The 26,841-nt window shown below is 34.4% G+C and overlaps 1 protein-coding gene across 2 annotated transcripts; it reads right to left on the bottom strand.

The window, feature by feature from the left end:
• Positions 1-484: 484 nt before the first annotated feature.
• LOC140056183 (cilia- and flagella-associated protein 44-like) lies at positions 485-26,115 on the bottom strand. Of its 2 annotated transcripts, XM_072101476.1 has the most exons (32): positions 26,084-26,115; positions 21,776-22,117; positions 20,902-21,691; positions 20,334-20,496; positions 19,932-20,251; positions 19,361-19,640; positions 18,900-19,058; positions 18,528-18,675; positions 18,159-18,253; positions 17,766-17,981; positions 17,516-17,626; positions 17,110-17,262; positions 15,024-15,144; positions 14,170-14,276; positions 13,826-13,986; positions 13,302-13,608; positions 11,123-11,338; positions 10,882-11,012; positions 10,082-10,436; positions 9,570-9,758; positions 9,018-9,202; positions 8,151-8,301; positions 7,437-7,720; positions 6,217-6,521; positions 5,944-6,059; positions 5,598-5,774; positions 5,057-5,253; positions 4,197-4,422; positions 3,768-3,902; positions 2,127-2,147; positions 1,550-1,618; positions 486-1,433 (listed from the first exon to the last, which is right to left on the bottom strand). In XM_072101476.1, exons 1-32 carry the CDS (start codon positions 26,112-26,114, stop codon positions 1,290-1,292), a joined length of 6,405 nt encoding a protein of 2,134 aa, XP_071957577.1. In that variant the 5' UTR covers position 26,115; the 3' UTR covers positions 486-1,289. The 2 variants fall into 2 exon arrangements, with proteins under 2 accessions (XP_071957578.1, XP_071957577.1); XM_072101477.1 differs by lacking the exon at positions 2,127-2,147 and having other exon boundaries at positions 485-1,433.
• Between the last annotated feature and the right edge of the window lie 726 nt (positions 26,116-26,841).

The following is a 26,841-nucleotide window of genomic DNA, read 5'->3' as shown; positions in this document are numbered from 1 at the left end:
GAAATGTTGTTATTAGTTCTAAAAAATCTATCAACAGTGAAAGTACGATTATGAATGTCGCGTCGATTGTGCGACTCCATGAGGTTTATAGCCAACAATTCAGATTTAATTAACGATTGAAAAATAACCAAAAACAAACAAAATTAAAGAACTCAAAAACTGAGTGAAGTACTTTGCAAAATATTGCCAGATGGCGCATGTGAATATTTCGGCCCATGATGAAAGAATACAAATATTTATTTTTTTTTATTTGCGAACCAATTTTCTTGAATTTCAAAAGGCATATTCTGCAAGTATCTACCTAATTACACCGAAAATTCAGAATGATAACTTAAAAATTGTGAATGCTATCGTGCTAACAAACAAAGCAAGTACTATACTAAGCAAGATAAAAGTGTTGCCAAGTATTTAAAAAGATTATAATTGCCTTATAAAGCAATTTAAAAAACCAAAAATTTGGAGTGCTGTACTAAGTAAAGTAATTTTTAACAAATGAACATGACTAGGTTATAATATACAGTAGTATCTTGATTTATTATATTATTTACATTACACTCATCACAGAATATTGGAATAGTGTTATATCAGTAAACTGGAAGAATGCTATGTTACCTTGGACGGATTGATATTATGGAATGGCGCTTTCAAATAGATTTTTACAAATATTGATGTAATTTTCCATGTTGGTACAGTACAACTTTTTCATCACAATATATTCAAAATATTTTGTTAATGCAACACTTTCTTTGAATGTGTGTTTATGTAAAATTCTATCTTTAAAATATAATGACATCAAATACATCTAATGTTTTGAACTATGGACGGAGTGAACTAAGCATATTATAGTAAATATTTGCATGGATTTCTATTTCGTATATATATATACAATTTTTAACACAAAGTTAAAATATTATTATATTGGACGGAATCATTCACACGAATGAATAAGGTGGAAATAATGTGCATGAATTTCACGGTATAGAAAAAATTTGTAATTCAAATTTGAACAAAATCATGAAGGAGAGTTACTCACCAAGGTATAAAACACTTGTAATATTAACAGCATAGTACAGTGTACATCAAATGTGGACGGAATCAAAATACAACTTGTGCAGGTAAACAACATATATCAATTTTGTACCACACAACAAGAATATCATATATAATAACTTTATATCTATAACTAATAATAATAACTAATTCATTTTAAAAATAAAATGAGACAACAGAAATAATTTTAATAAAATCAATATGATACAATTAGTGAAATTTAATAATTTTGTTGTGTTTTATGAGGGCCCATTGCTTGACATAACCTGCCTGTTGTGTGGAGTTGGCGGCATAGGTGGTTGGGTCGGAGGTAATATATGACCACCTTTACGGGACAGCAAACTTATCTCTTCTTTCAAGGCTTCAATCTCCTGGGCTTGAAGCTAAATGAAATATTAAAACAAAAGTGCGTGTAAGATAAGTTCAGCTTCTGTCATTAAAAGACCTATCTATAAGTTCTGTTTTTTTGTTTTTGTTACTTGTCTTAACTTGTACTTACCTGAACTAACTGTATTAGTCGTTGCTTTTCTTCCAAATCTGCTTTGCGACTTCCCTGAAATTCTCCACCCTAATTTTTAAACAAAAAAGTATTTGTAAATACTGAGATTTGACCCGGAACCTATTGCAGTCTGAATTACACACAGCTTTTATCTCACTACAGGGTCTGTTAATGAACGTCCCAAATAGTGGGCGCGTGGAGCAGTGTGTTTGACGTTAGACTATGGGAGTATGTTTTCATATATGTTTGATGCAAAAATGACCGGGGTTGTGAGGGCCTTAGTGGAAAGTAGTGATATCACTGCATGATTCCTTCCCTCCTAAAGAAGACTAATAAAAAAAATCATCTGTCCACAATGACATGATTATTAAAAATGTCATACTAGAAATAATGGTCGAAATTAATAATTGTTAAAAATGTTTCCATTCAATTTTTACAATTCACAAACATATTTATTTCACAAAGTTATAATTCTTTATGTAAGTATTTAAATACTATAAAATAATGTAATATAAATTTCAAGACAGATTAATGTGAAGAAAACTATTAATGATAATAAGATTATGATAATATTTACCACCATTGCAGGTCCAAGACTCTGTTAGGCACACAATGAAGTGATGAAGGAAGAAAATGAATGATATTAATGACACGGCACACAATGAATTAAGAGTGTGAGGTATGGGATCACTATAGTCGATAGTAGTCCCAGGTGAGGCTATTCTCCAAGTAAGACAGTTGGTGCAGTAATTCAATTAGGAGTGCAAAATATTATGATGAAAAACACCACATTCACTATACATTTAAAATTTGAGGGATTATACTAGAACATAAACCCCTATTAAGGGGACACCTTTTAAAAATCCACAAAATGTCCCCTTAATAGCTCGGTTCCCACTAGCACGTAACGCAAGGACGTAAGCGCAACGCAAGCGTTTTAACCAATGACAAGCGAAGTTATAGACAGTTAGCAATCACAAGCGAATAAGCCATCGCTTGTGATTGGTCAATTCACTTGCGTTGCGTTACGTCCTTGTGTTGCGTCGCTAGTGGGAACCACGCTTTAGAAATCACAAGCGAATAAGCCATCGCTTGTGATTGGTCAATTCACTTGCGTTGCGTTACGTCCTTGTGTTGCGTCGCTAGTGGGAACCACGCTTTAATAGGGATCTACTGTATCAGTAAAAATATATAAATGAACAAATAGAAATACATACATGCTGTATAACTATTACTATCTTAAAGGTAATCTGTAAATTGACTTAAGTGAAATACTTTATATTTAAACATGTATTTGTCCCCCAAAAACATCAAAAATAAAGATCATTCAAAAAAAGACTTTGAATAGGCCATTTTGCAATTTGACACTTGACTTCAATAGAAAAAAAGTATTTTTTTCAGGGAGACATCCTTTTGGGAAATATTTACACTTAAGTGCAATTTGTGAATATGGACAGAGGTACAATGTTGTAGGGAAAGATTCCTCACATACAAATACATATATTATGTACATACTGTAATAATATAAATATATGCACAGAAAACAACAAGAATGGAATAAAGTGAAGTTAAAAATGAATGTTATACACACTATACAGTATAATGAGTGAAATAAAAGTAAAATGAATATTGTGAAAACGAAAATAGTACTACATATGTAATATAGAAAATATGAATAAAGGATAAAACAAAACAAAACATCATCAAAGTTCTCATTGTCATAATCATATACAAAACACACTTTTTAATAAAGTTCTGTCTACACTATCAAACTAAAAAAATGTGGTGTGCACATTTTATGGACATGATGATGTCATATCACTACCATATTTAAGCATATTACTACCATATTTGGGTACTTCTTTTGTCAAACTAGTATGATAGCATAGACAGAGCTTAAAACCTACCATGCAACATACATGCACTTATGTCATTTCAACAAATTTGTTAACTTTGTATATATGTGATTGTTTGGAGCAAAAACGTAAATCTTTTCAGGCCTATTATATTATATCTCTCTTACTCTCGGCTGATATGACATGGCGAATTTATGAACTTGAGTCGTTAAAATCTAAAATAATCAACATCATTTTTTTCTTTTTATTCACACATGGAGTAAAGAATATTAATTCACACAAGCAAAACGTGAAGATTATTAGAAATGGTGATTTCCTTCCACAGCAATCAGTGTTAAAGAGTTTCACACACATAAACATACCAGTGTCTTTTGTCTGGAGTCAAGAGCCTTCTCTAATCCCTTATTCTCCCCAAGAAGCATGGTTAGGTGTCGGATTGCCTCTGTATTCTCTCTAGTAAGTTCCGTTATTCGATCCTTTTTGCTTTCTATCTTTTCCTAAACAATGTCAAATTATGTTTTAAGATTTTTATATAAAGTAGTAGTACTAATGATGGTTAAAATTTTACTTTGGTTGTTTAGAAGGGACATGTCAAACTATTTGTTTTAAATATTAATCTGGGACTATGCAGCGACAAACGTCAATTGCCACATACGCTGCGAATTTACTATTTATTGTAGTTATAAACTTTTTCTTTCAAACAAGCTAAAATCATGTTATTGGAGTTGAATATTTATGTAGTTGCTGCAGTAACTGCAGTAGAATAATTGTAATATGATTCCTTCACTAACCTGCCATTTCTGTAAATCGTTGGTATTTGTCACTTCATTCTGTCGAATCCTCTCTTTCAACTCTTCAATGTTTCTGTTGACGCCCAGTGTTTCAATTTTCTCAAGATCAACCACACATCCAAACTTCTGGATCATGGATTCCTTGCACTGCTCCTCAAGTTCGACGATGCGTGTCTCCATCAACTTGCGTTCTTTGATTAAACGCACATGTTGCTGCCGATGTTCCCTGTATAATTAAAGTAGTCATCAATAAATCATTTTTTTTCTTTTCTTTTACAATTATTGCGTTGAAAAGTGGTAAGTAAATTCAGCGTGTTTTGAGGAATAATTATCAATATAGGAAAAGATGACAAACTCTGAATGTACTGTCGGAGGAATCATGTCACAATTATTCTAATGCAGTACAGTAACTATATATTTATTTTATAGGTCAATATTTAGTCATCTTTTTGGGTAAATTGCAGTGACTGCCTAATGAATTTTTAAACAAACTAAAAAACATTAATGTAGAAAGTTAGTTACTGCAGTAGAAGAAATGTTACTGCAGTAGAAAATGTAGTTACTGCAGTAGAAAATATGGTTACTGCAGTAGAAAAAATGTAGTTAATGCAGGAGAAAATGTAGTATTGCAGTAGAAAATGCAGTTACTGCAGAAGAAAATGTAGTTAATGCAGTAGAAAATGTAGTTAGTGCAGTAGAAAATGTAGTTAGTGCAGTAGAAAATGTAGTTAGTGCAGTAGAAAATGTAGTTAGTGCAGTAGAAAATGTAGTTAGTGCAGTAGAAAATGTAATTACTGCAGTAGAAAATGTAGTTACTGCAGTAGAAAATGTTTCGACATGATCCCTATCACAAATCTTACTTATAGAGCCGTCTCTGTGCTGTCTTCTCTTCTTTAAGCTCTGTGATACGCCGCTGCAACCTCACCATGCTGTTGTTAGTGAACACAAGGGTTGAAGACAGATCTTGAGGCAAGGAGCCATTGACAACATGTTCAACTTGGTGCAGTTTCAGAGTCACTACGATGTCAAGCTCGTTCAACTTCTGTTGTTTCTCAAGCTGATTTCAAAAAAAGATCTCTTTATCTCAATTAACTCTATATTTTTTATAAGTTCAACAATTTTTAATTTAACATTTTTTTATAATAATCAATCCTAATTTTTTTTTTACCACCTGAAATCAATGCTGTTGTTTTTATCATAATAGAGCAATGTTCTAAAGCTCTGTCTACATCAAACTTTATGTGCCCAAATATGGTAGTGATATGCCCAAATATGGCAGTGATATGACATCATCATGTCCATATATGGGCACATCACATTTTTTTAGACACATAAAGTTTGATAATGTAGACAGAGCTTAAGAATCATAACTAAATGTTAATATATCTACTATCCACACACTTGAAATGCCTCTAGGTCACCCTCAGCTGTAGAGAGCGCATTGTCAATAATCTTCTGTTTGCGGTTGAGAGTGTCCGTCTCTTTCTTAAGCGCATCAGCTGTCTTTTTCTCCTCAGCCAGTAACTCTTCAAAGTCAAGTCGTTTCTCACGTAGAGCACATGTGTTGTCAAACAAAGCCTTGAAAATAAATATTAAAAAAGGTAATTATTTTAAAATGAAAGTTTGAAATGTCTTCAGTCCTTTCTATAGTCCCCACTAGATTCACTTTCTTCATCAGTGCTTCAGAAACACAGGAGAAACACAGAAAAAACACAGGAAAGTGGAATAGTCAAACTTCTCAATTTACCTGATCACATCCTGGTGGACAAACAGAATCATCTAGTCCGTCCTCGTCACTGTCTTCTTCCTCACTTGACCAATCAGAATCATCGTCAGAACTTTCTTCACTTTCATCATCAGAGGCTGGTGATAAACAAAAGTTCAAAGTTTTACAGCTATCTTTTAATATTCACATTTTTTTATTAATAATAAAGTGATTATTTTAAAGAGTATTGATCTTATCATTATTTCTTATTTCAGTAACATATCTTTTTTTGCCATTTTGGTAACTCAAACTAACCTCCATCCTCAGCCAGAGCTTTTTTCTTGGCTCTTTTAATTTTCTTCTTAAACACCTTTGTCAAGAACTCTGCAAACTTGTTGTTCTCGCCAAGAGACGCCTGAAACTGGGCGTACAAAGCCTTCTCTTTGTCATGAAGACGATCGATGTCTTTTCTCTTGGCGTCTAATTTCGCTTTACATTCTGCAACTTTAATCTGCATTTCTTCTTTCTCGTTCTCCTTGCTTTCCACTTTCGCTGCGAGGACATTCTCGCTTTTCTCAAACTCTTTGAGAAGTTGCAGCTCTTCGAATAATGTTACATGTCTACAAAAAATTAAAAAAATATTATTTATTTATTTCTTTCAGTGAAACATAAAAAAGGAGCACTGAGGACAGACAAGAGCTGTAAATGACAACTATCGCCAAAAGGAGCACTGAGGACAGACAAGAGCTGTAAATGACAACTATCGCCAAAGGGAGCACTGAGGACAGACAAGAGCTGTAAATGACAACTATCGCCAAAGGGAGCACTGAGGACAGACAAGAGCTGTAAATGACAACTATCGCCAAAGGGAGCACTGAGGACAGACAAGAGCTGTAAATGACAACTATCGCCAAAAGGAGCACTGAGGACAGACAAGAGCTGTCAATGACAACTATCGCCAAAGGGAGCACTGAGGACAGACAACAGCTGTCAATGACAACTATCGCCAAAGGGAGCACTGAGGACAGACAAGAGCTGTAAATGACAACTATCGCCAAAAGGAGCACTGAGGACAGACAAGAGCTGTAAATGACAACTATCGCCAAAGGGAGCACTGAGGACAGACAAGAGCTGTAAATGACAACTATCGCCAAAGGGAGCACTGAGGACAGACAAGAGCTGTAAATGACAACTATCGCCAAAGGGAGCACTGAGGACAGACAAGAGCTGTAAATACGTGTATTATGATTTGGTTCCTTAAGATCACAACTAATACTTATTTTTCTCATAATGTAATTTAAGAATGTTCTCTAGCTGTTGAAGCTTAGTTTGTGATACTGTTTTTGGATATGAAAAAATCACAGATTTAAAGATTGGTAAGCTAATTTACGCAGTGCCACTAACATTTACCATTGCTCTTTCTTATTTGACTTATTTCATTTTATTTTTTTTTATGTGAAGAGCATAGAAACTTTATATGCATTATGCGCTTAAAAGTCAAAATTATCATTTAAAGAACAATCGTATCATCATACCGAAGGTCAGCATTCTTGAGGTCAATGTCCTCTTTGAACTTGTAATGTCGGAGAATACGAAGCTCTGCATCAAAGTTTCTGATCAGTTCATCAATCTTCTTCAAGATGGTATCCTGCCGGTATAGAACTCTTATTTCTTTCACTTTCAGCAGCTGCTGTTCCAACACAGACAGTTCTTTTCCGGGAGAGGATATATTCTCAACCGACACACCTGAGCGCACAGACATGGACGAAACAATCTGCTTTGGTGTGCCTATTTTGGTAGGAGTAGCCGATTCTTGCTTCTAAAGAAGGAAAACAAATTGTAAATAGAGTTGAATTTCAACAGAGGTGCATGATTGGAATCAGGGCAAGCAGTCGCATCAATAGTTTTGCTTAAGATAGATAAGTAGTGCTTAAGTGAAAAACTGAAAATTTATCAAAAATTTTCTTTTTATATAACGGACTGAACATTTTACAAATTGTATTAACTATATTGAAATATCCTCACAATAGGGTGAAAACATAACTTTTTCGGCAAAGGTAAGAAATTTTCTTAAGATAGTTAAGTACTGCTTAAGTGAAAAAACTTTGGAATCTTTATTTATCAATAATAGTTCTTTTTATCTAAAGAAATGAACTTTAAACAAGTTGTTTTTTTTTTTTCAACTATTGATATATCCTCACAATATGCAAACAGGATGAAAACATTGACAAAGGTAACTAAGACTTTACCATTGGCTCCGGAGGTGGGGGTGCAGCTCCTCCACCAAATCCACCAAATCCTCCAAACCCACCACTGTCTATACCCTTGATTTCATTCACTGCTCTCACTGCCATCTCTTCTTTGAACTTTAACAAGCTCTCTCTAGTGTACTCAAATTTCCTAAAATTAAAGAGAGTGAGTGGCCGAGCGGTTAAGACAGTGGAACCGTAATTACGTAGCCATATTATCGGCAGGGGTTCGAGGCTTACTCACTCCGGTTCTGGAGGTACAACGAGTCTTCTCGGATAAGGACTAAAACCGTAGGTCCAGTGTACACATCTAGCTCGTGTGCACTTTAAAGAACCTAGTACATCTTTCGAGACGAGTAGGGGGTTACCCCGGTGTACTAGTACATCACAGCCACTGATCATAACTGGGCCCTCTGGGAGACCAGTCTTTGACTGAAGAGGTTATCCAGTATAAATATATATTTCAATCAATTCAATCAATTAAAATAATTTATTACAACCATAGAAAAATGGATACGAAACAACCTGATCAACTAAGACAGTGGTGTCCATATTCAGCTATTCGGAAATGCTTTAAAGATTAAATGAATAATATACCATTTAAGAAAAATATTTATTAACTTGTAAATTTAAGGAAAATGTCTTACTTAGCACCTGTTCTCTGTATTGTATATGACAATATCAGAATAATAAACCATAAGCTTAACCTGAATATAATACAGGCATCACATGTGATACAGATGTAACACTGTATTTCAGAATATGTTTATTAAACTGGACAAATTACAGATACAGTACTGAGAATCATGTGACTGGTGAATATCGCACAAAAAGATCCGCAGAATCAAAAAACCAAACTATTCTTACTTCTCTGGTACTTCACATGGGTGGAGATCTGGACAGGTTGGGAGTGGCTTATGCTGCTCCATCGGCATTTCCTTCTGAAGCTCAACCAGATCTTGTATATAGCCTTTGATGTCGGTGATCATACGCACTTTCTTGTTTCGCAGGCCGATTACCTTTTGGTTGAATTCGTATTTGTGTTCGTGTAGCTGTAAAGAATAAATTTGAACTTTAAGCTCTGTCTTCACTATCAAACAAAAAAAAGATGATATGCCCAAATATGGTAGTGATATGACATCATCATGTCCATATATGGGCACATCACATTTTTTTCTCACATAAAGTTTGATAGTGTGAACAGAGCTTTAGGTTGTTTCATACTAATAAGACTTCTTTATTCCAAATAAAGATTCATTTCATGTGATGATTTGATAAAACTTATCATATAATAAATAATAAAAATGATAATGATTATGAGAAATAGCGATGTGTGCTGTCACAATATACATATAATTTCAACAGAATATTAAAGAAACAATATACAGTAATACACAACAAATTACAAGATTAACATACCAATTCCTTAAGGATAATCAGTTGATTCAGTTTCTTGTGTGCATTCATGCGCAGATGCTCCGGCACTACATAGTCTTTAGCGGTCTTTAACTTGAAGTCTCCCATGTGTTCCTGGGCTTCTTTGATGGCACGAATGTCATCTGGGTCTTCATAGTCTTCAGGGGGCTTGTGTTCATGCAGTTCCACCCACTGGAAAAGAAAAATAATCATTTTAAAAAAGAACAAAGCCTTAAGCTCTTTCTACACTATCAAACTTTATGTGACAACAAAATGTGATGTGCCCATATATGGACATGATGATGTCATATCAATACCATATTTGGAGATGTTGAAGTGTGAAACAATCGGTAAAACTTTCTCTCTTTCTGTGGCCATTGCATTTCAATTTACATTTATTAGTGATATTTTGTTATGGCCTATTAAAGATATTGCACTAGCAGATTTGACTTAAGTTTCTAATGAACCATGAAAATATGTCGGACTCAGAGCAGGGAAAAATGATGATTACCAACCTGTGCCTTTCTGGCTTCTCTCTTCTTCTTAATTCTTTCCGCTTTCTGCAAAGCATTGGCAACTTTCTCTCCAAGTCTGCCAGTAAGCACCATGGTCTTCTTGTGATCTTGTGCCCCAATGCCGATCATGGTATCAGATTCACTCTCTGATCTCTTGGCCTGCCGTAGAAGAGCTTCTCTGGTAGGATCTCTGCTCAGCCCTCTCTCAGTCATTCTGGTTGCTTGACGACTGACCATATCTGCTTTCAACTGGTAGAAGTCCTCAGAGAGTTCTGACGTACGGAATGTGGACACCTCGTGAGAACTCTGGATTGATATCACTGTGATTCTTTCACATTCAAGCTCATTCTTGAATCTGCAAACAAATAATAAATAAATACATTTGTTTTATTTGATTCTCAAATGCGGAAATTCAAATTACTGTAGGTCCTACATGGACCTACAGTAGTCACAGTGCAGTTTGTTTGTTTGTTTTTATTTTTTGCTCATATAAAAATAACAGTGTTACAGAAATATATACACGTATATATACATCAAAAGTCGCAGACTTAACAAACAACAAAAACAGAACAAAGACAACAAAAAACGAGCAGGAGCAAAGGATAACCCTCTAAACCCGGAGGTTTGTATCCTGAGGGGTCCTACAAACAACATGCACTGTGTTCTTTAATGTGCACATACTCTAAGCCAGATGTCCAGTTATTAGTGATTTGACTCATTTAGAATATCACAACAGAACCGACACAGTTGAATAGTTTGCTCTGAGGTACAAAATGTTGAGACTCTGAATTGATAATTACCTTTTCTTCAGCTTGTCTAGAGCAATCTGATGCTTATCAGATTCCCATGCCAATTCTTTACGAACAAGTTCAATTCTCTGTGCTGTTTGCCGTTCCATATCTTTCTTAATCTCTGGATCCATTTCAAATTCCTAAAAGCAGAAACAATTCTATCTATTTTTATTATTGAACTCTCTTACGGCTACCCTTGGAAATATGCATAAAAGAAAAATAATAATGTAATGTCAGAAAATATCTTTACCATTCTTTCTAGCTGCAAATGTTCTGGCAGGTCAGCGTTTGATTCCAGAAGTTTCTTAAACTGGCGTCTCAGTCTAGCAATTGTTCTTCGTACGTTCATTTTCTTCTCTTCGGCAAGCTTCATCATTCTGTCATGTTCTGCCTTCTGCTTCTCAACCTCAATGCTGTAATGGTCTTTATTTTCAATATCATCTACCTTCCTTTCTATATCTTCTTTCTGTGAATAGAGAATGATAGTACATACTGTAGTGAATGATAGTACATACTGTAGGTGTACATACATGTTTTTGCCGACTAGTCCATGATAGGCTAGTTAGTTACTAGTGTTAATCTCACACTATCAAACTTTATAGATAGATAGATAGAAATCTTTCTTTATTCTGATATTCATTCAATATTTGTACATTATTCTTCCTTGAAGTCCAGTTAACACTTACAAATTACAAATATAAACAATAAAAATGGAAAATTATGAAAACGTTTTTAAAGACTACAATATCACAAGAAGCAAGAGAAAAAAACCAATTAGATCAAATTTTTAAACGATTGCAAAGTTAATGAATTTATAGAGCTGCGAATATCTGGTGAAAGATTATTCCAGAGTTTGACTGAGCGGTATTGAAATGTTCTTTTACCAGAATCATTATGCCATTTTGGTAAGACTAAAGTGTTTTTCGATTTGCTTCTTGTATTTAAATTATGATAATTATCAATAAAATCATAAATCAATTAGGTAATCGGGAACAGTACCTGTTAAACATTTAAAGGTCATTATAAGAATATTATGGTCCCATCGTTGATTTATATGTTTCCAATTAAGTGATTTCATGAGATAATCAACAGGTGTTCTAATATCAGCATATAAGATAATTCTGACAAATAAATGTGGACATGATGATGTCATATTACTACCATATTTGAAACATATAACTACCATATTTGGGAACATCAAACTTTTTTGTTAACTACTTTGATAGTGTAGATATAAGTGTTTATATTCATATTTTAATGACAATATAAGTATAAAGGTAACACTCATCTAAACTATCAAACTAGTTTGACAAAAAAAAGTGTGATGTGTCCAAATATGGTAGTGATACGACTTCATCGTGTTCATATATGGGCACATCACATTTTTTGTCACATAAAGTTTGATAGTGTAGACAGAGCTTAAGTGGTTCTTTCACAGTTCCATATATGGACACGATATTTGGCCACATCACCCTTTTTTCATGACCTCAGATTTGGAGTGAATGCATTCAAATGATGTTACAGTAGACGATCAATGAATTCCATTAATCATTTCTCAAAAAAGACCAGGTAATTTTATTTTTTTGGAGAGATTCTCTTAGCCTCTACATTTCTATTCTTTAATCCATGCTCTAACACACAAAATTGTTCCCAAACAATAACTTATTAAACAAATAATTTTACTTTTCAAACAATCTTTTCAATGCTATGAACATAAGGCACAACCTCTACTATCAACAAATATCAAACAATTAATTTCATTTACATTGCAATCACATTGATAATTCAAACATTTCTATTTGACTTTTCACTGAAACATATTCTTACCGAACATATGTTGCAATATCTATAACTTAGAGCATACAAAGTCCATAAAGAAATTTAACTCATATATAGATTTAATAATTCTAGATTAAATTTGCACATAATGATTGATGTTCAACACTTACTAACTAAAGCATATGGCATATAATGCTACAATATAAATTTAAGGCATATAAAGTTCCAACTAATTGAGTGAAATAGAATTCAGTTTCTGGATAAAATTCAAATCTTACAAAAGCTAAAATTGAATACTAAATTTGAGCAATAAAAACTAAATTTGAACACTGTAAAATGTAATTATAATCATGCTCAAACTTTAACTGGAAACTGAGGAAGTTCTGTGGCCCCACGGCAGCGAGCAGTGCTTTTCTTTTACCTTTAGCGTGCATCGTATGGGACTATCGGCTCGACGTTTCATCTGAAGGGCCACAGTAAAAAGTAAGTTACAAAAATAATTGTACTCTTTCTAAAGCCTTGTCTACACTATCAAACTTCATGTGATGTGTCCATATATGTACATGATGATGTCATATAACAACCATAACATCACACTTTTTTGTCTAGTTTGATAGTTTAGACAGAGCTTAAGGTAAAACATCACTTACCCTAGCGGATGGAATCTTAGCTTTAGCAATCGCCTTAGCTTCCTCAATCTGTTCCTGCGTCATCAGCCTATAGACAAAGAAGTTACCATCGGTACCAGTAGTGAAGATGTAACGGTCATCCATACTGGTAGCCACGCTGGTCACTTCACCGTAGTTGTTGTCGTGCACATTCAACGTCCAATAAGGTCCAAGACCTGTTAAGTCTCCATGTGAGGTGTTTGGTTTGAATTTCAATCCATCTTGATTGATTGATTGGATTCGGATTGAACCATCTTCAAAGCCAAATATAACCTGCTGACCATTTTTACTGGAATAAATTAAAAGGTTTTAATTAGAATTCAACATTAAATATTTAATTGCGCGAGATCTGACATCATATTACACTATTAAACTTTATGTGACAACAAAATGTGAAGTACCTATATATGGACATGATGATGTCATATCACCACCATATTTGGGTATATCACTACCATATTTGGGCACATCACACTTGTTTGTCATCATAATAGATGTGTCAATACCTGAATGTGATGTTCCTGATAGGGACATCATTACTGTCAGTTACTGGAACTGCTTGACATGGATCCCCAATATCATCTTCACGATCCTCTCGCTTCAGCTGCAGATTCTTTTTCTCATCTGGAAAGTCGCATTCGTACAGATATCCAGCATCGTAGCTACCCTACAAAACAAATTTTAAATATGATTACATCAGTATACCCATTAGTAACATAATTGGATACGTAGTAGGGTTATAGGGTCAAACACAACTGCACTGATTACTGGAATTATGGAGCTGTCCATGTATTTGATTCAATGACTGGGGTAAGAATTATTATTATGTTTATTATATTATTATATTTACCATAGAAACCCAAAACTTGTTTGGATCATGAGTAGAGTAAAACCCGCAGTGAATTGAATTTGGTTCGTCTGGTACGTAAAGAGGAGGTAATTGCTCTTCTTCCTCTTCTGAAATAAAAAACAGATAACAACATAAATATATCATATTATTCTGCCCTGCATACCTTTCTTGACAGGTTTATGTTTTAATTAGTTTTCGCTAAAAAAATATTCTAATTTAATTAACCTCTATAACTATTGTACTCCTCGTTCAAAATTTGAGTGCTGCCTTTTTGAATGACCTAGATTCCCTTCGACGATAATGGACAGTAAGTGTGTTATAAAACAAATAATGACTGTTCTGTATTTGTTGAAAATTGTTATATTTAACTCGGCTTTGTTTCATTCAATATAGCAGTCAATTTCTCTAATAAAATACTGTATTCTCACCATTCAACTCATAAACATTCATTATTTGTATATTCTTAAAGATGTATTTGTCCCCCAAAAACATGAAAAATGAAGATTAATTAAATCAGACTTTAAATGGGTTATTTTGTAGTTTTAACAAAGTTAATCCCTTCCGTAACGAAAAAAAAAAAAATGACAAAATAAATGGTTAAATTCAACCAAAAACCCATTGGCTGGCAGCCAATTTGACTATTTTTTGCTTTAAATTACAGTTTTTTCAGGTAAATAATTTTGTTTTCGATCCAAATATTGGTCAAAGTGAATAACTATTATGTGACAATATTACATGTGACATATTAAAAAAAAAATTTTTAAGAATTATTTTTTCAATGAGACAATATATCTTGTTAAAAGTTCTTACTTTTTACAAAACAGTTAAAAAAAGGATATTAAATAAATATATACCTTTTTCCTCATCTTCTTCATCCGATTCAATCCCACGTTCTCGTCGAATTCTTCGCTGCCTTTCTTCCTCTTCTCTTTTCTTTTTCATTTCTTCTTCTTTTCTTTTTTCTTCCTCCTTTCTCTTTAAATTAAGATATCAACATTTTGGGTCAATTTGTCTGAGAATTATCTGGTCAATTCATTTCAATGTAAAACTTTTTTATATATTTACAAATTACAATAAATTTACTTACTTACTACTTACTTTATTTAAAAATTAAAAACATTGAGAATAAGAAATACGTTTGTTACCAAATATATCCAAATACTTTAAAAGCATATTTTTAAAATCTTACAAAATATTATAATACATTGTCACAAATTTCAATCGTCAACATCTTGGTGACAATACTGTGCGTAAGTGGATGGCAATTAACATCTGTACAAATATTAATATTTGGGATTGTTCATATTTATTTATGAATATAAACATCCCAAATATTAATATTTACACAGATGTTAATTGCCATTTGTACTGATGAAGGGCTATAGTGTTCATTTTTCTGGCTGTTTTACTTTATCGTTTTGCTTATTTCATTTTCTTATTCCATTGAGATCCAGCCACTGATACCCACAGCATTGTCATTTTTTCAGTGCTTATTTTATTTTGTATCTCCATTGAGATCCAGCCACTGATATCTACAGCATTGTCATTTTTTCAGTTCTTATTTTATTTTGTATCTCCATTGAGATCCAGCCACTGATATCCACAGCATTGTCATTTTTTCAGTTCTTATTTTATTTTGTATCTCCAATGAGATACAGCCACTGATACCCACAGCATTGTCATTTTGTATCTTCATTGAGATCCAGCCACTGATATCTACAGCATTGTCATTTTTTCAGTTCTTGTTTTATTTTGTATCTCCATTGAGATCCAGCCACTGATATCCACAGCATTGTCATTTTTTCAGTAATTTGCCTTTTGATTTACATATTTATGCATACCAATATTAACAATTATAGGCTATACAAATTTATTCAAAGAGTGAAAAGAGGTTTTCAAATTTCAATTTCGACTATTTTATACATACTGTATATATAATGGTGGAATACAAGGAAAAAGAAAATGCAAATAAATTGTTCCACCAACCAGAGTGCCCCTTTCTGTCTTTACAGTTTAAATATCACTATTATATGTGGTAAACATTTAAGGTGGTGGAGCTGCAGCTTAGTGGTTGATGTGTTTGCCTCCCAATCCCAAGTTCCAGGGTTCAATCCTGACCTAGTGCCAGGTTTGTAACTCACGACTTTTTTTAACTCCACTCCCTAAGCCTCAAATAAGACTTAGTTTATTAGCACGATCAATTATTAAATAGTTTATCCATCCTGTAACTGGCGAGTTACGTGCTGTTGGATGTGTATGAATGAAATAAAAAAAAATCTGTTATTGATATTTTCTTCTTTACCTAACACTCAAATAATTCTGTGAAGTCTGTTAGTTTAGCATCAGCTATCACAACCTGAAGCTAATTAGTTGGTAAGGTCATTGATTTAACAATATACTGTAATACACATCTGAAGCATGTACTTAAGCATGGGTTAATCAGGTGACACATGTGATACTTAAGCATGGGTTAATCAGGTGACACATGTGATACTTAAGCATGGGTTAATCAGGTGACACATGTGATACTTAAGCATGGGTTAATCAGGTGACACATGTGATACTTACGCATGGGTTAATCAGGTGACACATGTGATACTTAAGCATGGGTTAATCAGGTAACACATGTGATACTAAAGCATGGGTTAATCAGGTGACACATGTGATACTTAAGCATGGGTTAATCAGGTAACACATGTGATACTAAAGCATGGGTTAATCAGGTGACACATGTGATACATATGTATACCGTATCACAGAATTTTCCTGATACTGGAAAGATAATGTCATATGTGGATACCTGTGACTGAATACAGTAATAATTACCCAAACCTTAGAGTGCGATTTCCTAAATATTTCACCCTTGACCCCTTATTGACCCCTTCAATGTCTGTAAAGCTCTTTTCGGTTTGATTCATACATAAAAAAATTGCGTCTTACTCTTAGCTTTGATTTAACGCTTTTGAAAGTTGCATTCCGCATCTTGACGTTCTTCAGACGGAAAGTTTTAGACGTGTCGTATGTGTCGCTATCAGGAGCTTCTATTTCTACTACTTCGCCGTTCGCACAGAACACAAGCAGTGTATTTTTATCCTAGAAAAAAAAAAAATTTCATTCACACTACGCAAACCTGGATATCAACTTGTGATGTAAAAGGGTGCTTACGTGTGTGGACGAAAAGATTTTAGACGTGTTGTATATTGAGCTAAAGTATAGAAAACTCTGATTAGATTCTATACATAACCGTTCTTTGTGAGTATTTGCTGAGAGAACACCACAATGTTGAACAGATCATATGTGGTAATTCTTTTAAGCATGTATGCAAATATTAAAGTGGTATACTTACAAAATGTGGTGGGGACCATGTCAAATGGGTTACAGGACCTGGGACATCAACAAAGCCAATTGGTTTGTACACATCACCAACTGTCATAAAGAACACAGTGCTATCAGAACCCTGTTAAAAAACAAAAAACGTGTTTAAAATTATGAAGAGAAGTGTTTTTATTTGGTTGACAAAACTTTTTGAAAGCTGTTGAATGTTTGTATTAGAAAATAATTTACACAGACATAGTTTAATTTTACATGATACTTACCCCTGTACTTAGGAATTCTCCTTTTGAGTCAATTGCCATTGAAGTGACCTTTGAACTTTGAGGCTTGAATGCTTGCTTAAGTAATAACTGAGCATTGGTTACGATTGATTGTCGTTTTACTGGTGTTGTGTCATTAGGGTCACGTTTAGAAACGGTCAGAACACGTACCACACCGTCCTCGAAGCCTGCCAAGATTGTTCGACCTTTTGGGTCAATCTGGTTGATAATTAAAACGTAAACATAATGTTAATATTGAAAGTTTGTCTGTCTGTGGGAGAGTCAGGGTTATTATAAATGGTTCCCTATCTTATGAAACCCAAAAAAACTAACCAGCATAATAAATATTCATTTTTATATTGACTATGATAAACACACTAATAACTAAAAACTTACAATATCAGGTATCCATAAAAGTGACGTTCCACCTGAATTAAATCTAGTCTGACATAGCTTGGACTTAGAGCTATAGTCATAGACTCTAACGGTACCTACAAAAAAATTAAACATGTTATTAAACAGTAGTCCTCTGAATTGAAATACAGTAGTTTTAGTAGTATATCTCTATTTAATATCTATAAAAAAAAAAAGAAGAAAAAAAATCTCTTTTTTCAGTGCTTCATTCGTTTTCCATCAGCACAGTATTCATAGTTAACCGTGCGGATAGAAAATAATAAATTACACAAACTATTGACTGTTCCATATAATGTAATTGCCAGAAAAAAAAATGTCCCATATTCTGACATTGCAAACCTCTTCACTTACAATCATCACCAGTTGTGGCAACCAGATGCGATACACCAGAAGAAACTGCCTCTGTGATAACTCCAGAATGGAACGAAAATAACTGGTCTGGATCCTTTGTGGTGTGAGAGAAGGACAAGTCCAACTTCCATATGGCGCCGTTTGCATCCTAGAGAGATTTGATAAATAATTAGAAAGAGCGTACATCTTTATCTAGACACAGTGTCTCCTTAGGCTATTCTACACTATCAAACTAGTTTCACAAAAACCTTATAAAAAGGGTTCTAATGTATTGGAACTAGAATCGGCAGAAACCAGATGCCTTACTCTAACTTAATTTTCTCTAAATAACATTATCAACAACTTATTGAAGTCCTGACTAAAAATCCTTACCTGAGCAAACCAAATACTTTGAGCCTCTGGATCAACCGATTTTATCATGGATCGAAGATGAACCCCGTTCCCCACTTTCAACTCATTCATCGGTTCCATCTCAAATATTCCAGAGTCATCGTGAGAGTCTGCGGTATCTATACTTTCAAAATCCCAAACCTGTAAAGGAACCATACAAAGATTATTTACTGTAGTTAATAAAACGTCAAAACATTCTAAACTTTTTTTTCCATTTTTTAGAATTACATGGTATACAGAATACCGTACACTATCAAACTAGTTTCAAGACAAAAAAGTGCGATGTGCCCAAATATGGTAGTGATATTCCCAAATATGGTAGTGATATGACATCATCATGTCCATATCACATTTTTTGTTATATAAAAATTTGATAGAGTAGACAGAGCTTAAGTCATGGAATATTATTAAATTCATATTTCAGAAAATTCAAATTAGCTTACGCGAATAAAACCATCAGCTCCAATTGTAATGAGTTCGCCTTCATCCATCACAAATTGTTCAATCGGTCCGGTGTGACAATTCTTCTTGTGTTTGCGAGCAATCTCAACTTTGATCAAGCCGCCATCCCAAAGCAGCATGTTTCCCCACTCCGTTCCCGATAGCACCTTGCCGTCTGGTAGCTCAATGTACCCCCGAATGTCGGAAATGGCAGTACGACCAAACTTGCCAAGTTGACCCTGAAGCTTTAGGCCGGTAAAAGTATGGGCCATTTTCCAGAATCTATAAAGTAAACATTATTGTCAAAGTTATTAGGAAAATTATTTAAAAAAAAATATGTTAGTTATCGGAAGGCTGTTAAGCTCTGTCTACGCTATCAAACTTTATGTGACAAATAATTTGATGTGCCAATAGATGGACATGATGATGTCATATCACTACTGTATTTGGACACATCACACTTTTTTACAAATTAAAAATAAAAGAAGCCCTATATATAAAATGGAATAACCCATCTGATAACAAACAGTTTGATAGTGTAGACAGAGCTTTAGATCAGTAGCATATATTTACCTAATATGGCCAATACCACTTGTTGTCAGTTGGCCTTCGTTATCTGGTGAAAATGTTACACGGAAAACATCTTGAGAGAAAGCCTTGGATCGCAACATAATCACCTCATCTGCCCAATTCCACACGGTCAGCATAAAATCTGGACTGCTTCCAACTGAGGCAAGCAGTGACCCCGACGGGTTGAAATCAATGTGAGCATAGGCCGTCTCCGTCCCCTCTCGTAAAATACGATACAGCTTTAGTGACGGGAACTCATAAATGTTTATATTAGGCATTACTCCTTTTTCGGCAACAGCGAAATACTTGCCACTTGGGTGAACCTTAAAAAACATATACAGTATTAGATATCAATGATTTTAAAAATCCAGAAAATGCAAAATATCTATCTCTACGTGTACTCACAGCAATAGCACCAATTCCTCCACCACTTGTGCTTCGGATGTACTTCTGTTCATTGGTAGTAATATCCAACAATTGAACCATATTACCTGCTATGAAGATGATAGTGTTGGCATCCAACATCAGTAAATTGTGATGTTTCAAACAGTCGTAGCCAAAAGAATGACTGGAGTCGTATTTCAAGGATAATAAGCATAAAAAGTATTCTTCAAAAATTACTACAGTTTACTGCAGTAACTACATTTTTTACTAGTTTAGTTTATTTCAATGTAGAAGTTTATGAGACAGTCGCTGCAAAAATCAATGTGTATAATTTCCCATAAAAAGCTTGCATGCATACAAAAGTTAAAGAGTACACAAAATGTAGTTACTGTAAAAGTTTGGCATGGTTCTTAAAGCTGTCTACACTTATAAACTTTATGTACAAAAATAATGCGATGTGCCGATATATGGACATGATGATGTCATATCACTATCATATTTGGGCACATTATTTTTGTCAAACTAGTTTGATAGTGTAGACAGAGCTTTAAACCTTAACTATAGCATTGTAAAAACAATCCAAGGATACTGTATTTTAAGCAAATCCAATGGTAGTCCTGAATCTTCTGCAACCTTAGCAGTAGACTGCAGTTCTGACGAATCATAGTAAAACTGTGATGGGATTTTATCTTCATCTTGCTCTCTGGCTTCTTCTGGTTCCACAGAGCCTTCATCTGGTTGTTGATCATCCTTCTGAAGATCACCTTCTGTAGCTGCTGCAGTAGATGCTTCTCCAGCTGAGGGTTCTGGCACAATCTCTTGTGCTGGTGAACTCTTTGTTTCTGCTATAGGTTCTTCAAAATTAGTTGACTCTTTGAAAGACTCTTGCTGGACTTCTTGAAGTTCTATTGCATCTTTAGCAGAACTATCACTTTTTTGTCCTTTGGAAAATGCGCCTCCATCAGCTCCATCTGTGCTTTTGTCTTCCTCATTCTTAGCTTCTGTTGTGGATACATTACTCTGTTCTTGCTGTTTATCAGTGTTTTTGTTATCCTCTTCTGTTGCAGGTACACTCTCTTGTTTTCCTTTATCTCCATCTGTGTTTTTGTCCTGCTCTTGTTTACTTTCTGCTACAGGTTCACGACTCTCCTCTTCTTGTTGGTCATTTTCCTGGTCTGCTGTGGAATCTTCTGTTTCCTTGTTTTCATTTTTCTCACCATCTGCAGAGTTGTTGACATTTGTATTAGCTTCCAAAGAGGTTCTATCATCCTGATTGGTCTCACTGGTTGTTTGTTCTTCTGCATTGCCCAGGGTATCATTATTGTTATTAGCTTGCTCAGTGGCATCTCCATCATTTGTAACATTTTCAAGTGACTCTTCTGAAAATGTAAAACAAAGAATCAATAACAATTTAGTTTAAAAAGAAAATCTTTTTTTTTACTATCTAATCAAGAAATGGATACCTGATGTATTTTTATCTTTGCTTAAGTCTTCCTTCTCAGAATTTAAGTCTTCACCATTTGTGTTTTCTGAACCTGCTTGTTTGTCATCGTCTTTGGCAGTTTTTGCCAATTTAATATCAACCACTTTTTCTTCCATAGTTGCCGAATGGTCTCCATTTTCTATGTGGTCATTTTCTGAGTCGCCAGCATCTGGGTTCTTAGTCTTTGATGCTTTGTCAACTTCTAGATTTTCACCAGTGTTTTCAAGATCTGCAGACGTTGCTGGTCCAACAGCAGAAGTTGTATCTAAGACATGTTCAGATCCTTCTGCATTGGTTCCACTCTCCACATCACCATTCTCTTCTGTGTTTTAAACGAAAAACAGAACAGAAAATAATTAACATTATAGTTAATTATTTATGCGCGTGTATGCAGTTAAAGATGTTCACTGAGAAAATAAATAAAAAGGATTTTTGCGTTGTGGAATATGGAATTAGTTTTGGAACATGAAACAATTGATAAACTATGGATGTTCTTTTATTTGTCAATGTCACTTTTTTTTGTAAAGCTCGGTCTACACTGTCAAACATTATGTGACACAAAAAATAAATACCATATTTAAGCATATCACTACCATATTTGGGCACGTCAAACTAGTTTGAAAGTGTAGACAGAGCTTAAGTAACTTTACTTTAGCTAATGACTCAGATATACATTATGGGATGTAGCAAAGGCGATCCACTTTAATCTCTTATTATATTAAAATAATGTTAAAAAATGACTAAACAGTCTGAGATGAGAAAACATACAGTATGTGAACTTAAAGCAATTAGTGATATTCAAAAAGGAAAACATGTACCATTTACATCATTCAAATTATTACAGTACAGTTGATATACACACTGTGGTATTAATTAGTAGTTCTAAACTATCAATTAGTACACATTCATTTAATCATTTTAAGAACGTATTTTTTAAATTGAATTACTGTAAAATCGTATTCAACACAGGTGGAAAACCCAGTACAATACAGTTTTACCTTATTTATAGAGGGTTACCCTAAACAGTGTATGCTGACAATCAAGGGGCCCTCTCGATGAGTTATATGATAAGTGTCTGTGTGACAGTGGCTGTGTGTACTAGTACACCGGGGTAACCCCCTACTCGTCTTGAAAGATGTACTAGGTTCTTTAAAGTGCACATAAACCAGAAGTGTACACTGGACCTACGGTTTATAGTTCTTATCCGAGAAGACTCATTCTACCATAACCAGAACCATAGAGTGAGTCAGACTCGAACCCTTGCTGATGTTCATATTGCAGGGTATTACGGTCCCACTGTCTTAACTGCTTGGCCACTCACTTCTCCAACAAGTTCCACAGAAATTATGAAACAAGATAATATTGTAATGCAGACAGGTCATTTCTCCTTCAACCACACCCCCCCCCCCTCCCCCTGTCCCTTCATTATTCTGAAATGATCAAACTTTTAGTTATATATTATTACATATGGGTGCAAAGCTCTGCAATAAATGAAACATGTGTGATGGTGGGTGCTGAGGAGAGGTGATGTTTCTAAAGAATCATAAATCGTGACATGCAAAATCAGATGTGGTGACAGTCAGCTGATAAATAAGATGATTTAAGTAACTCTTTGGATTCAATCCTCTTACTCAGGTTTCTGTTGTCAGCAGAGGAATCTGCGGTGGAGAAAGGCAGTTTGGCACCGGTAGAGAAAGTTTCTTCTTCAATATTTTTTGTGTTTTTTACTACATGTGAGTTTTTTGCATCAGGCGGCTGTTTGGTAGGTTCAGTAGAAAGAGCATTACTTTCTTCTTCATATTCTGGTTGAGCATCTCTACCAATACTGGAGTTATCACCATCGCTGGTCATTCTTTTTATACCATCTTCATTATCTCCACTACCTCCATCTAAAACACCGTCTCGCTGTGAGTGAATTTCCTTACTACTATCCTCTTCCCCATTAGTACTGATGTCATTTTTTCGCAAATTAAATTCTCTTAGAGCTTCTGCTTTTAATTTATGTGTTGCATCTTTTAAACTCAACTTTTTAACAGTTTCTTGTGAAATTTCTAATAAAACAAGTGAACGTGCAAAATGTGGAATAAATAAGAAAAACATATTAAGTTGTATTAAGCCTAGGCCTGATGATCTTAAGACATAGAGTAGGCTGGCTTACTAAGTACAGGCACTCAAATTATGTAGCGAGGGTTGTATACAAAAAAATACCAGCACAGATTAGGCTGTCATGTTATTTAGAACATTTCTTTGATCTTCTAAATGCAAACGAAAAAAACACACAAAAAAAACAGGGCTATATTGCTATCTTCTTATACATACTATTATAGTATTATTAGGCTTAGGCTAGGTAGGGCCCAGCCCAGACAAAAATCCCACATAAACAATATAATAATAGTATTAGGCTATAAAGTATCGTAAGCCTAAACAATCACTTTACTACCTAGCCTATTATTAATTAGTCCTAATACTAGGCTACTACTGTCAACAAGTACTAGGCTAGAGGCTATAGATAAATTACAAAAACTTGACAATAAAGTAAAGAAAATGCCTCTACTCTAATGAGGCTCTAAAAATAAATGGAAATTGCATAAAAAAGAATCAATTTAATGAATTAATGAAAGAATTCAAGGTTAGCCTAACTAATAAATAAGGCCCACCCAGAGGTTACCCTAGTAGTAGCCTAGAAGGGTCAGTCTAATTACCGAAAACAACCGAAAATAACCGAAAACAACCGAAAACAACCGAAAATAACCGAAAACAACCGAAAACAAACCGAAAACAAACCGAAAAAAAAATTTTAAAAATCTAAATACCGAAAACAAATTTTGTATAATATTTTTTTTAATGTCGCCCTCTATTGATGGGTGTTTCTAAAGCTAAGACCATACAGAGGCGCAAAAGTCATGGAAGACCCTAAGAAATGGTAGTGTGCACAAAATACAACTCAAAATCGTACAAATTCAATGAAATAGATTACATTTACTTACAAAATCTATAAACCCATTTCGTTTTTAGTCTTTTCAAAAACAAAGCATGATTTTATCTAACTTTGCGTTTTTTCGTCCTCGGTTTTCGTCACTTATTAAGTGAATACTGAAGCGATTAAGGATAAAAACGTTATTTACTCGACTACAGTAATTTTACTGAATAGATTTTATTGTGAATCCTTTATAGTGAGCTTGTTTTAAGTATACTTTATAGTCCCTAGTATCTTTGTATAATTATCTTTGAAAATCTATAATTAAATCGATCATGATTAACCATAGTCAATTTACTTTCTATACTATGGATTAACATATTCACAATTATTGTAAGGAGTAATGCGCTGGTTTCTGGATCAAAAATCGAAAGACTAAAATTAAAATATTTTTATAGATTCTGTAAGTAAATGCGATGTTATCATTGATTGATTGCATGATTTTTAGTTGTATTTTGTGCACACTACCATCGTAGGGTCTTCCTTGGCTTTTGCGCGCGCGGTTTTGTTTCTGCATGTTATGGTCTTAGATTTAGAAACACCCATCAATAGAGGGCGACATTTAAAAAATATTATACAAATTTGTTTTCGGTATTTAGATTATTTTATTTTGTTTTCGGTTTGTTTTCGGTTGTTTATGGTTGTTTTCGGTTGTTTGTGGTTGTTTTCGGTTGTTTGGGGTTGTTTTCGGTTATTTTCGGTTGTTTTCGGTAATTAGACTGACCGGCCTAGAATAGTTACTAACTAGCCTAGACCTATCCCCCTCTAGTAGCCCCTACTAGAAGCCTAGCCTATTGTATTATAGTATTACTATACTAGCCTAGGCCTAGCTAGGTAGGTAGCCTATAATATTGACAAGTAAAGTATGTACTGTAACCTTGCAAAAAGGCTATAATAAGGCTAAACTAAAGCAGCTTTCTGGCTGACACCACCCTGCTAGAGCTAGCTACCTAGCCTTATTAAATATTAATTATATAGGAGTAGCCTACCTAGCCATGATAGGGGTATGGAGGAGGAAGGGAGGCATTTTATTTGTAGTATGTAGGCCTAGACCTAGGAAGGATAGGGCCTAGGCCTACCTAGCTAGGCCTATATTAAGTAATACTCTAGTAGGCCCTAGCTAGCTAGGCCAGCTAGCTAGGCCTAGCCTAGCCTATTATAGGCTAGCTAGGCCTAGCCTAGCCTAAGTAGCCTAGGCCTATAAATAACTATTTTATACCAGTTATACGCTACTTATGTCGGCAATAGTGCATTAAGGTTATTTTACAAATGTATTAATATACGCCAATTTAAATTAAGAAATCAACAAACCGTTTTCTTCGTGTTTACCACGTTCGGCCATTTTACCAGTCTGTTGCTAAGTGGTAACTGCGCAATCGCGAATTAATTGCGCCCTCACCGTACAACGACTTTGAACTAAACTTTTAGAGAAACAAAAATAATTGTTTGTTTACACAGCAAATATATCCTTACTTATAGCCTATATTTACCGAAAACAAATTCAAGATAAAATATTTGGAAGTATTTGTATTAACAATTGATGCTTCAAATAGTAAATAATGAAAGAAATCTATAAAAATTTGGCCGTCAATATAATAGTAGGCCTTGCCCAAGTTTTAATAATCTAACAATTCATTTGAAATGTGCAATTAATTTTCAAACACTGAACGGGTGTCTGTTCCAGTTAATAGTCCTTTGGAACGATCCTCGTACTATCATAGCGTGGAATTATTACATTTTAAAAATCTACTGAATTTTAATTAGCCCTAAATATTTTTCAATAATGCTGGTACCGGTACTGAGTGTCCATTTTCGTTTGGCCATGAATTTAATGGGGATTTCGGATCATATTAATTTCCATATTATTCACTGGTATTAGGATACAACTCATTTATCGATTAACTATATGTCAAAAGCTAAAGTAAAGCCACCCTCATCTACAAAGAACCCCCCCCCCCCCCACCCCTACCGTTTTCAAACACTCGCACAGTACAAACACCCACTCATCAATGCTATCTGCCACGCGATCTTACTATTTGGAACCCGTAGGTTGATTGTCTGTAAAAGCC

Source organism: Antedon mediterranea, chromosome 8, assembly GCF_964355755.1.
Source record: "Antedon mediterranea chromosome 8, ecAntMedi1.1, whole genome shotgun sequence".
NCBI lineage: Eukaryota > Metazoa > Echinodermata > Crinoidea > Comatulida > Antedonidae > Antedon > Antedon mediterranea.
This window is presented reverse-complemented; position numbering and strand designations above follow the sequence as displayed.